The sequence below is a fragment of the Anser cygnoides genome, chromosome W, assembly GCF_040182565.1.
Source record: "Anser cygnoides isolate HZ-2024a breed goose chromosome W, Taihu_goose_T2T_genome, whole genome shotgun sequence".
NCBI lineage: Eukaryota > Metazoa > Chordata > Aves > Anseriformes > Anatidae > Anser > Anser cygnoides.
In genome coordinates, this window is record NC_089911.1 from 7,380,186 (window position 1) to 7,393,149 (window position 12,964).

General features: G+C 49.0%; 1 protein-coding gene across 1 annotated transcript in view; it reads left to right on the forward strand.

Moving 5' to 3' along the window:
* Positions 1–12,078, forward strand: part of LOC136788574 (centrosome-associated protein CEP250-like) — a 47,631-nt gene extending 35,553 nt beyond the window's left edge. The window contains exons 22-29 of the mRNA XM_066987135.1: positions 1,096–1,434; positions 2,970–3,308; positions 4,844–5,182; positions 6,720–7,058; positions 9,037–9,081; positions 9,259–9,279; positions 10,608–10,634; positions 11,402–12,078. Coding sequence (XP_066843236.1) covers positions 1,096–1,434; positions 2,970–3,308; positions 4,844–5,182; positions 6,720–7,058; positions 9,037–9,081; positions 9,259–9,279; positions 10,608–10,634; positions 11,402–11,964 — 2,012 coding nt within the window. The 3' untranslated portion in view covers positions 11,965–12,078. The remainder of the gene's footprint in view (positions 1–1,095; positions 1,435–2,969; positions 3,309–4,843; positions 5,183–6,719; positions 7,059–9,036; positions 9,082–9,258; positions 9,280–10,607; positions 10,635–11,401) is intronic.
* The last annotated feature ends 886 nt before the right edge of the window (positions 12,079–12,964 follow it).

Sequence of the window (12,964 nt, forward strand, 5' to 3'; positions counted from 1 at the left end):
AGCACCCTTCCTGGCAGAGCATGATGACAGGCAGAGACGCTCTTCACTGCGTGGAAGCACTGCCCAGAACAACTAAAACATCCGCCCGTTATCAACATTACTTTCATCACAAATCCAAAACACAGCATCGTACCAGCTCCAATGAAGACAGTTAACCTATCCCAGACAAAAGCACGATGGCCTCCTGAAGGCTAATAGTGTCTTTCAGTGACACCATTGTACGAGCTAGTCTCTGGAGTTTCCTCCATGGTAGTGAGAAGGACAGCCCTTTCTTAGGGAGAGGTTTTGTGTCCCACTCCACTGACACAGCCCCATGACAGGGTAGTGCCTGCTGGTGGTAAGGGTGTTCCTCCTCTCCCTCCCCTTTAAAGGGATTTGGCTTGACAGTCTATCTATGATGCTTGCAAGTGGTCAGGATTCCAGATGGGCCTCTAGGAACATCCACCTCCAGGCTCCGATACCGTCCCTCTCTTTCTCGCTCCCATTGCTCATCAACAAAGAGTCATCTCTCCCACGCACCACAAATCCTGCCTGGAGAGATGCAGTGGAGCAATTCCTACCCTCCATCCCACGCAGCAGCACTTTGACAAGCCTTCAGGCAGGATCACGGAGCCTCTCCTCCTTGTCCATCCCTCTGGAATCCAAACTATGCAAACCAGGGCTTGGAAGGTGGAAGGATCTTCTCCAGTCTGTCCTCCTCCATCCAGAGCCCACTTCCCATGGACTATGGGGAAGGAGTCACTGACAGGGGGTAATTGCTGTGAGGGTCTGAAAGGCCTAGAAAGCGATTGTAGGGGAGGGAACTAGTGTTCAGTCCTTTGGTAAGCCCTACGTCATTTGCAGTGGCTAAGTAGTGCCCTCTCAGACCTTGTGTGGATTCCCTCCTCCCAACACAATCAGTATCCCTTGCCTGGAAAAAACATCTCAGCAATGGAACCTTTCGTGCTACACTGAGAAATCCACCTTTGCACTGAAATGAGAAGCGCATTTTCTCTGACTTTTCTAAGAGGAAGTGCTCTCCCCTTTTAGAAAGATAAGGACGCACTTCCCAGGAAGCAGCATCAGTTTCCCACTGGCTCCTCTCTTCCTTTGCAGGAAGGACCGTGGACAGAAACACCGCGAGGGCGCTCGAATCCATGCGGGAGGAGGTGGAGAGGATTCTGAGTGAGAAGCTGGCTGAGTTGCAGAGCCAACTGGAAGCCTCACAGCATGCAGCCCCACCTCCGGAGGAACAGGCCAACACCCAGACTTCCCTCCAGGCAATCTCTGAAAAAATGCACTCTCTGATGACATCTTTGCAGAACGCAGAGGCATCTAGAAAGCAAGACCTTGAGATCCTCAGGGCAGAGATACAGGGCAGAATAAGCAACGATTTGGAGGCAGCAAAAAAGTCCTGGTCTGAGGAGAACCTGCTGGAGATCGACAATAAACTAGGTGAGCAGAGCAATCCCCAAACAAGCCTTTGACCTGTGGTTTAACCCTGGTGGGCAGTGAAACACTACATGGCTGCTCCCTCATGTTGCTCCAAGAGCATGGGGGAGAGAAGTGGAAAGGTGAGAGTGAGAAAGCACATGGGTTGAGATATAGACAGTTTAACAGGCAAGCCAAGACATTCTGCAAGCACAAGCAAAGCAAAATACAGAAGTCATTCACTGCTTCTGATTGGTGGGCAGATAGTTAGACATCACAAGGAAAGCAGGGCTCCATCAGAGGTAGCATTTTCTGGGAAGACCAGTGCCAGAACTATGAATGTCTCCCCTTCCTCCTTCTTCACCCCTGCTTTTATTGCTGAACACGGTGTCGTATGGGATCCCTTTGGGCAGCTGGGGTCTGCTGTCCTGGCTGTGTTCTTTCCCGGCATCTTGGGCACCGCCAGCACCCTTCCTGGCAGAGCATGATGACAGGCAGAGACGCTCTTCACTGCGTGGAAGCACTGCCCAGAACAACTAAAACATCCGCCCGTTATCAACATTACTTTCATCACAAATCCAAAACACAGCATCGTACCAGCTCCAATGAAGACAGTTAACCTATCCCAGACAAAAGCACGATGGCCTCCTGAAGGCTAATAGTGTCTTTCAGTGACACCATTGTACGAGCTAGTCTCTGGAGTTTCCTCCATGGTAGTGAGAAGGACAGCCCTTTCTTAGGGAGAGGTTTTGTGTCCCACTCCACTGACACAGCCCCATGACAGGGTAGTGCCTGCTGGTGGTAAGGGTGTTCCTCCTCTCCCTCCCCTTTAAAGGGATTTGGCTTGACAGTCTATCTATGATGCTTGCAAGTGGTCAGGATTCCAGATGGGCCTCTAGGAACATCCACCTCCAGGCTCCGATACCGTCCCTCTCTTTCTCGCTCCCATTGCTCATCAACAAAGAGTCATCTCTCCCACGCACCACAAATCCTGCCTGGAGAGATGCAGTGGAGCAATTCCTACCCTCCATCCCACGCAGCAGCACTTTGACAAGCCTTCAGGCAGGATCACGGAGCCTCTCCTCCTTGTCCATCCCTCTGGAATCCAAACTATGCAAACCAGGGCTTGGAAGGTGGAAGGATCTTCTCCAGTCTGTCCTCCTCCATCCAGAGCCCACTTCCCATGGACTATGGGGAAGGAGTCACTGACAGGGGGTAATTGCTGTGAGGGTCTGAAAGGCCTAGAAAGCGATTGTAGGGGAGGGAACTAGTGTTCAGTCCTTTGGTAAGCCCTACGTCATTTGCAGTGGCTAAGTAGTGCCCTCTCAGACCTTGTGTGGATTCCCTCCTCCCAACACAATCAGTATCCCTTGCCTGGAAAAAACATCTCAGCAATGGAACCTTTCGTGCTACACTGAGAAATCCACCTTTGCACTGAAATGAGAAGCGCATTTTCTCTGACTTTTCTAAGAGGAAGTGCTCTCCCCTTTTAGAAAGATAAGGACGCACTTCCCAGGAAGCAGCATCAGTTTCCCACTGGCTCCTCTCTTCCTTTGCAGGAAGGACCGTGGACAGAAACACCGCGAGGGCGCTCGAATCCATGCGGGAGGAGGTGGAGAGGATTCTGAGTGAGAAGCTGGCTGAGTTGCAGAGCCAACTGGAAGCCTCACAGCATGCAGCCCCACCTCCGGAGGAACAGGCCAACACCCAGACTTCCCTCCAGGCAATCTCTGAAAAAATGCACTCTCTGATGACATCTTTGCAGAACGCAGAGGCATCTAGAAAGCAAGACCTTGAGATCCTCAGGGCAGAGATACAGGGCAGAATAAGCAACGATTTGGAGGCAGCAAAAAAGTCCTGGTCTGAGGAGAACCTGCTGGAGATCGACAATAAACTAGGTGAGCAGAGCAATCCCCAAACAAGCCTTTGACCTGTGGTTTAACCCTGGTGGGCAGTGAAACACTACATGGCTGCTCCCTCATGTTGCTCCAAGAGCATGGGGGAGAGAAGTGGAAAGGTGAGAGTGAGAAAGCACATGGGTTGAGATATAGACAGTTTAACAGGCAAGCCAAGACATTCTGCAAGCACAAGCAAAGCAAAATACAGAAGTCATTCACTGCTTCTGATTGGTGGGCAGATAGTTAGACATCACAAGGAAAGCAGGGCTCCATCAGAGGTAGCATTTTCTGGGAAGACCAGTGCCAGAACTATGAATGTCTCCCCTTCCTCCTTCTTTACCCCTGCTTTTATTGCTGAACACGGTGTCGTATGGGATCCCTTTGGGCAGCTGGTGTCTGCTGTCCTGGCTGTGTTCTTTTCTGGCATCTTGGGCACCGCCAGCACCCTCCCTGGCAGAGCATGATGAAAAGCAGAGACGCTCTTGACTGTGTGGAAGTACTGCCCAGAACAACTAAAACCTCCACCGGTTATCAACATTACTTTCATCACAAATCCAAAACACAGCAGCATACCAGCTCCAATGAAGACAATTAACCTATCCCAGACAAAAGCAGGCTGGCCTCCTGAAGGCAAATGGTGTCATTCAGTGACTCCATTGTACGAGCTAGTCTCCGGAGTTTCCTCCATGGTAGTGAGAAGGACAGCCCTTTCTTAGGGAGAGGTTTTGTGTCCCACTCCACTGACACAGCCCCGTGACAGGGTAGTGCCTGCTGGTGGTAAGGGCGTTCCTCCTCTCCCTCCCCTTTAAAGGGATTTGGCTTGACAGTCTATCTATGATGCTTGCAAGTGGTGAAAGTTCCAGGTGGGGCTCTAGGAAAAACCACCTTCAGGTTCAAATACCATCTCTCTCTTTGTCACTCATATTGCTCATCAACAAAGAGTCATCTCTCCCACGCACCACAAATCCTGCCTGGAGAGATGCAGTAGAGAAATTCTTACCCTGCAATCCACCCAGCAGCACTTTGACAAGCCTTCAGGCAGGATCACGGAGCCTCTCCTCCTTGTCCATCCCTCTGGAACTCAATCTGTGCAAACCAAGGCTTGGAAGGTGGAAGGATCTTCTCCATTCTGTCCTCCTCCATCCAGAGCCCACTTCCCATGGACTATGAAGAAGGAGTCACTGACAGGGGGTAATTGCTGTGAGGGTCTGAAAGGCCTAGAAAGCGATTGTAGGGGAGGGAACTAGTGTTCAGTCCTTTGGTAAGCCCTACGTCATTTGCAGTGGCTAAGTAGTGCCCTCTCAGACCTTGTGTGGATTCCCTCCTCCCAACACAATCAGTATCCCTTGCCTGGAAAAAACATCTCAGCAATGGAACCTTTCGTGCTACACTGAGAAATCCACCTTTGCACTGAAATGAGAAGTGCATTTTCTCTGACTTTTCTAAGAGGAAGTGCTCTCCCCCATTAGAAAGATAAGGACGCACTTCCCAGGAAGCAGCATCAGTTTCCCACTGGCTCCTCTCTTCCTTTGCAGGAAGGACCGTGGACAGAAACACCATGAGGGCGCTCGATTCCATGCGGGAGGAGGTGGAGAGGATTCTGAGTGAGAAGCTGGCTGAGTTGCAGAGCCAACTGGAAGCCTCACAGCATGCAGCCCCACCTCCGGAGGAACAGGCCAACACCCAGACTTCCCTCCAGGCAATCTCTGAAAAAATGCACTCTCTGATGACATCTTTGCAGAACGCAGAGGCATCTAGAAAGCAAGACCTTGAGATCCTCAGGGCAGAGATACAGGGCAGAATAAGCAACGATTTGGAGGCAGCAAAAAAGTCCTGGTCTGAGGAGAACCTGCTGGAGATCGACAATAAACTAGGTGAGCAGAGCAATCCCCAAACAAGCCTTTGACCTGTGGTTTTATCCTGGTGGGCAGTGAAACACTACATGGCTGCTCCCTCATGTTCCTCTAAGAGGATGGGGGAGAGAAGTGGAAAGGTGAGAGTGAGAAAGCACATGGGTTGAGATATAGACAGTTTAACAGGCAAGCCAAGACATTCTGCAAGCACAAGCAAAGCAAAATACAGAAGTCATTCACTGCTTCTGATTGGTGGGCAGATAGTTAGACATCACAAGGAAAGCAGGGCTCCATCAGAGGTAGCATTTTCTGGGAAGACCAGTGCCAGAACTATGAATGTCTCCCCTTCCTCCTTCTTCACCCCTGCTTTTATTGCTGAACACGGTGTCGTATGGGATCCCTTTGGGCAGCTGGGGTCTGCTGTCCTGGCTGTGTTCTTTCCTGGCATCTTGGGCACTGCCAGCACCCTTCCGGGCAGAGCATGATGACAGGCAGAGACGCTCTTCACTGCGTGGAAGCACTGCCCAGAACAACTAAAACATCCGCCCGTTATCAACATTACTTTCATCACAAATCCAAAACACAGCATCGTACCAGCTCCAATGAAGACAGTTAACCTATCCCAGACAAAAGCACGATGGCCTCCTGAAGGCTAATAGTGTCTTTCAGTGACACCATTGTACGAGCTAGTCTCTGGAGTTTCCTCCATGGTAGTGAGAAGGACAGCCCTTTCTTAGGGAGAGGTTTTGTGTCCCACTCCACTGACACAGCCCCATGACAGGGTAGTGCCTGCTGGTGGTAAGGGTGTTCCTCCTCTCCCTCCCCTTTAAAGGGATTTGGCTTGACAGTCTATCTATGATGCATGCAAGTGGTCAGGATTCCAGATGGGCCTCTAGGAACATCCACCTCCAGGCTCCGATACCGTCCCTCTCTTTCTCGCTCCCATTGCTCATCAACAAAGAGTCATCTCTCCCACGCACCACAAATCCTGCCTGGAGAGATGCAGTGGAGCAATTCCTACCCTCCATCCCACGCAGCAGCACTTTGACAAGCCTTCAGGCAGGATCACGGAGCCTCTCCTCCTTGTCCATCCCTCTGGAATCCAAACTATGCAAACCAGGGCTTGGAAGGTGGAAGGATCTTCTCCAGTCTGTCCTCCTCCATCCAGAGCCCACTTCCCATGGACTATGGGGAAGGCGTCACTTATGGGGGGGGAATTGCTGTGAGGGTCTGAAAGGCCTAGAAAGAGATGGTAGGGGAGGGAACTAGTGTTCAGTCCTTTGGTAAGCCCCACTTCTCTTACAGTGGCTAAGTAGTGCCCTCTCAGACCTTGTGTGGATTCCCTCCTCCCAACACAATCAGTATCCCTTGCCTGGAAAAAAACATCTCAGCAATGGAACCTTTCGTGCTACACTGAGAAGTGCACCTGGGCACTGAATTCAGAAGCGCATTTTCTCTGACTTTTCTAAGAGGAAGTGCTCTCCCCTTTTAGAAAGATAAGGACGCACTTCCCAGGAAGCAGCATCAGTTTCCCACTGGCTCCTCTCTTCCTTTGCAGGAAGGACCGTGGACAGGAACACCATGAGGGCGCTCGATTCCATGCGGGAGGAGGTGGAGAGGATTCTGAGTGAGAAGCTGGCTGAGTTGCAGAGCCAACTGGAAGCCTCACAGCATGCAGCCCCACCTCCGGAGGAACAGGCCAACACCCAGACTTCCCTCCAGGCAATCTCTGAAAAAATGCAATCTCTGATGACATCTTTGCAGAACACTGAGGCATCTAGAAAGCAAGACCTTGAGATCCTCAGAGCAGAGATGCAGAGCGGAATAAGCAAATATTTGGAGGCAGCAAAGAGGTCCTGGTCCAAGGAAAACCAGATGGAGATCAACAAAAAACAAGGTGAGTATAGTAATTTTCCAGCTGGCCTTTGTCTCCCTAAAAGCCAACATTATGCTTTAGAGACAACATCCATTAAGCATGCCCTTAGGGTCTCTCAGAATGTGCTAGAGAAATACAGTCCTTTTTTGGGAGAGAGTGTTCCCAAGTACCCTCGCCATTGAGACAGTTCCAATGCCGATGTGGTGTCTGCAGGTTGTAAAGGTCCTTCTTCTCTCCCTCTTCTTTGAAGGCAGTGTGTTTGATGAGCTCTCAGTGATCCATGTCATTGCTGGGGCTCTAGGAACATTGACCTTAACATCCCACTACTGTTTCTCCCTTTCACTTACTCATCTTCCTCATCAACACAGGGTCTTCTCTCCTGCAGCCCATAAAACCTGCCTGGAGATATGGAGTAGGGCAACTCCTACTCTCCATTTTAACTAAAAGACCCATCAGGCAGGATCATAGTGTCTGTGTTTTCTGCATTCCATTGGCGTGCAATTCATTCAAGCCAATGCAAGGGAAGTTTAATGTTGTTCTGACTTCTGTCCTCTTGGACCATGGGAAGGTGGACAATTCACAGAGGGAATTACCACAGGAGGCTGAAAGCCTCAGAGAAAGAGCCGAAGTGAGAGAGCCTGGGCTCAGCTCTGCTTCTTTTCCATTGGATAAGGAGTGACCCATCAGTCCTTGTGTGGATTTGTGGTCCCTGTCCTCCCTGCACCATCGCACCCAACAAAGTGTCCTTTTCTGGGGGAGGAGCGGGGGGAAAGGTCACGATCTGCATGTTTTATGCTACAATATGCTGTAAGGCTGCGTCGCTTTGGCATTGAAATAAGAACTGTCTCCTGTCTCTTCCTGGTCCTTTCTAAGAGGTAAAAGTCAAGTCTGTTCCTCAGAGGAGGCAACGGCAGTGTAACAGGGGTGGTACTATAAGCAAGACAAGTTTACAGTTGCCCACAGACCTTCTTCCCTTCAACAAAATATCTAGTCCTTTGTTAAAAATGGTCCTGATGGGTGTGACACCATAGACCAAAGCAGGGAGAATGGAATAGAACAAGTGGATTGATAAGTCTGAGTATATAGGACATGTGCATAATTGATGGACCAAAGAGAGCGCTCTGACTGGGAGAGGTGACTACAGAAGGGTTGTCCTCACCTACAAGGCAAGGCTGTTCTCCTGCTACAGCATGAATTCAGCAAGGATGGTAGGAATTTCTGACAGGAGATAGCAGATCAGAGAGGGGTTGACTTCAGAATATAGATTGTAATTATTGCCTAAATAACTGGTGAAGCAGGTCAACTGGTGAAAAAAGAACCTCAAGGGAAGAGAACAGCATTCCCTGGGAAGTAGGGAGCTTGGAGGTACTTTTTTGTTTGTTTGTTTTTTCATTTCAGTGAACACTCAGAGGAACATTGGTAAGTGTGTGTGTTCAGGGTGTAATGTCCATGGATGCCCATGGAGCAAGCTCCATAGTGGAATGAGGACTGTGCTAGGGCTGGGACTCTCCTGGGCACCTGGGATCTCCTGTGCCCCAGTGTGCATTTGGCATGGCTGGTGGGATGTTCTTGTAACATCAGGGATACTGATTCAGAGTGGGTTCCCTTGTGAAAGCTCAATGGCATTGCAGCTGAGACAAGGCTATAATCATGGGACTGTGAGGGAAAGCAAAACCTGGGAAGGGGATCACTGTCCCCTGGGAAGAAGGGAGCAGCCAGGATGCACTCCAGGTGTGAGACATAAAGAAAGTGTAGAGAGGTTTTAGTGGGGATACCGGTCCCATGCCTCAGTGCCCAGGGTAGTCCCGCCTCTGTACAGGGACTGGTAGAGGGTGAGTATGGGAAGCAGCAGAGAGGAGAGTGGGTTGGGGCTCTCCCAATATTAGGGTCGGATGCTATACTGCCCAGAGCGCAGGGAGCCCTTGTTCCCCCTGCTGGCAGCAGCTCCTGCCTGGCACAGACCTCATGTCTCTTCCTTCTCCCCACCTGTCTTTTGCAGAGGAGCTGCAGGCGCAAGGCAGAGCACAGGGGGATGCTGAGAAGGGTGAGTGTGTGCAGAGCACTGCCCCCATGCCTCTGTGCATGGGGAAGCCATGGCTGGGTGCAGTTGCTGGTGGAGGACGAGTGTGGCTTGCTGAAGGCTTCCCATGCTCGCCCACCAGTCCTTCTGTGGGACGGGATACTAAGCAATGTGTCTTCCCTTCCCACTCTCTTTTTGCAGAGTCCCTGAAGAAGGAGAATGGTGAGTGTGGCCATCTGCCTGGAGGCCGAGCATGCCAGCTGATGTGGAGGTTTTTGGGTCACGGTATAGTGATCCTGTGTGGAGGAGTCTTTGATGGAAGAGCAAGAGTGAGGGAAAGGAATGTGGAGGGAAGTCTGAGAAGTGTTATCTGGAGGTAGAGAGCCTGGCCCACCAAGCAGCCCCGTTTCCTTTGGGTGGAGTGCAATTCCTGGCAGAAACTGGAGATACTCGCTTGGAGAAAGCTCTTTGCTCCCATAATCTTAATGTTTAATTTTTGAATCCTTAGTTTTTTTTCTTTTCTTTTTATTTTTCATTGACCCTGACTGCATGTGTTTGGAAAGATTAAAACTGTCACTAAAGTGGAGGGAGGAATGTATCAGGGACGGGGCACTCCTGGTCTCTTTTTTGTCCCAGCATGCAATCAGAGCAGATGCTGTGATGGTCTTATACCATTTGGGACCCTGTTGCTTAGTGGGCTCCCTTGTGAAAGCTCGATGATCTTGATGCTGAGTCAAGGCTTAAAGCAGCACCTCAGGAGAGGAAGTAGCACCAAGGAAAGTGAATGCCAAACTGTGGGCTGTAGGGAACTGCCAGGTTGAATTGCCAGTGGGAGGCAGCAAGAAGGTCTAGTGGTGCTGTGTTAGGGCTACTGCAGCTTCTGATGTGCAACAGTTTGGCCAAGGAGAGCTGCTGTGTCCTTCAGCATCTCAACTGCTAGCAGAGGCATGTGGCTGTCATAGTCTTAGAGGCAGCAATGTTGCAGGCCGTGTGTGCCAGTCAGGGCCATTGCCCTGAGATATGGTGAGCAGCCTGGAGGATAGTGGGTTTCTTCCAATGTTGGCTCTTGATGTTGTACTGCCCAGAGCCCAAGGAATAAGAAGTGTCTTTCAGCTTCTCCACAAGCTTTCTGTGTGGTGATACAGTCTTTGGAGATCATGAGGAGGGCTATTCCAGGTGCCTGCCAGTACCCCGGTCTCTCTGTTCCAGCTGGTGTTCTTTAGCTTCAGCTTTGCCAAAGTGCCCCTTAGCCACTTGTAGACTGTCTTTCACCTTTTTTTTTTGGTGCTGCAGGACTCCACTATACAGAAACTGTGGACTTCCTGATTATCTATGGCTGACTTATACGTAAACAGTTGTTGTTTCCTCGCTTGATTTTTTTTCTTTACCATGGAAAGTTATATGGCATTCTGATTATCTTTCTGACCTGTAGAAAAGACACTACTGTAGAAGAACATGTTCTTCTACCAACAGCATAGGCTGTTATTTAGGTCATTGGACACTTGGTCTCCTGAAAGACACCCTTTGCATTCTTTTCTTGTTTTCCACAGAATTGCTGCATGCACAACGGTACAAAGGTAAGAAAAGAAAACAAAACCTGTTGAATTCCACTATTTGGATCTTTGATGCAGTTCTTTAATTTTTTTGCCATTCTCAGGTAACATTTCTGAAACTAACAGAAAAAAAAATCAGCAAAATTTGTTTCTGAATCTCTGTTTTTCATTTGCTGTCCTGGAATCTCTGCAAGGCCTTTGTTTACTGCTTTTGGAATGTAAGACAACATTATTTCTTCTCTGGAAGAAACTGGGTTGAACTTTGAAAGAAGGAGAAGCTCATTTCAGGGTGTTTAGCTCAAGCTTTTCTACTGCCAAGTGTGTACTAACATAGTGTATGTGCCAGTCTTGACCAATGGAATTTCTCCCCATTCTCATACAAGAGGATTTTGTGATCCTAGTTTTACTCAAAGACAAGTTCTGTGCATAAACATGCCTCATATCCTCTCGTCACCTTTATACAGTTTCCGTGATTAAGGCAAAGGCTTATCATCTCCTTACATTCCTCTTTGAAGCTACAGGCCATTTTCAGGGAAGTGTTTCTATGAGTGTTAAATTTGCTGAATATTAACCTCTCTCTCAGTGTGCCATAGATGGGACATAGAGGGAGATAGGAGATCTGGGATGGCAGAAGCTGGAGGGAGCCTGGTCAAAGAACTTCCTAAGGCCCATCAGAGTGGAGATCAAGGCACGGAAGGGAAATAATAAATGCAAAAGATCAACAATTAGAAAGTTTCAAAGCAGTAACCTTGTTGCCCTTTACTACTTAACAAATGACTTGCTTATTGCAGTTGATGTCACCCTTGATGCTGACACGGCTCATCCGAGGCTGCGAGTGTCAGAAGATGGGAAGAGTGTGACTGATACTGGTGAAATCAGAAGGGTGCCCAGCAAGAACGAGAGATTTGATTCCCACACTTTTGTGTTGGCAAAAGAAGCTTATGCATCTGGGAGACTCTACTGGGAAGTGGATGTTGGAAAGAGGAGAAACTGGATCTTGGGTGTTGCCCAGGAGACTGTGAAACGCAAAGGGACAGTGGTTCTGTCTCCTCAGAATGGCTTCTGGGTCATAGGGCTGGCAGATGGGCGAGACTATTGGGCTTACACGGATCCTTGGACCCATTTGACTGTGACTGGTAGACCACGAAAGATTGGGATCTTCTTGGATATTTTAGCCAAGAAGCTGTCATTTTACAATGTTCACCAGAAAAATGCTTTGTACACTTTTTCCTTTATTAGTAGCCACAGCCAGGAAATGAAGATCTTTCCTTTCTTCTCGACAGGTCCCACTGCAACAAAGGCTGACACTGAGCCTCTACAAATAGCACAGGGATTTGATGATGATGATAAGTGAAGGGATGAATTGAGAATGCACAGCTAATGCATGGCTGAAATCCAGATCCTTGAGTCTGACTACGCTGTATTTAACCCCATGCTTTGTGCCACCAAATAAAAACCTAAAAGCTAACTCATAAAAGATGGTTTCACCACTGTTTGCTAAGCCTTCTCTGATCCATTTCTGTAGGAAGACCTGGATTTCAGCCCACTGAAATACTTGTGATATCTTTGTGCAAAAGTGGTCTACTTTTCTAGAGTGGGAGAGCATTCTGCTGAACTGAACCAAACCTTCCTAAAAATACTTCTGAATTCTGTTTCTAGATGGTCACCTGTCATGGCAGATCCTTCTATGTCATTTGCAAGTATGCCTTGCTTCCTGAAGGCCTCTTGCATGACTTGTTACCAGTGTTTCTTGAGAAGCTGTGTGAAACACAGTCCTACCTTCCTGGTTTGGGGATGTAGTACTGTGCTGGGAAAAAAATATGAAATTAAGTAAGAAAGAATGATTTTTCCTGGGATGCTGAGTGCTCTGATGTTGTTCTGTCTTTCTTCTTCTTACTGATAATCTGCTGATCAAGGGGGATCCAAAGCCATCCTGCCCAGATTGTTAGGTTCCCATATAGCAACAATCTTCTGGAAATCCCTCACAACTATTTAGCTGATGCTTTTTGATGTGGGAAGCACTCTTACTACAGATCCCAGACCTCAATAAATGTGGTGCTTCCTTTTTGTCTAGAGGTTCTTCCCCTGAGGGCAGCTGTTCTTCCTTTGAGGTGCCTGCTTATGTTCAGCACAAAAGATAATTTCTTACTGTCTGCAGCAAGTGCACACCCCCAGATCATGAGCCTTGACTCCCAGCCCTGACGAGCTCAATGCAGACCCAAGTGCAAATGCTGACAGGAAAGGCACTGTGAAGCAGTCTCCTACCCTTCCCAGCCTGCTGCGTCCCACGGGAGGTACTGAAGACACACAGGAAGGATATCACAGGAGTGCCAGACAGCTCTGATCATAGCACA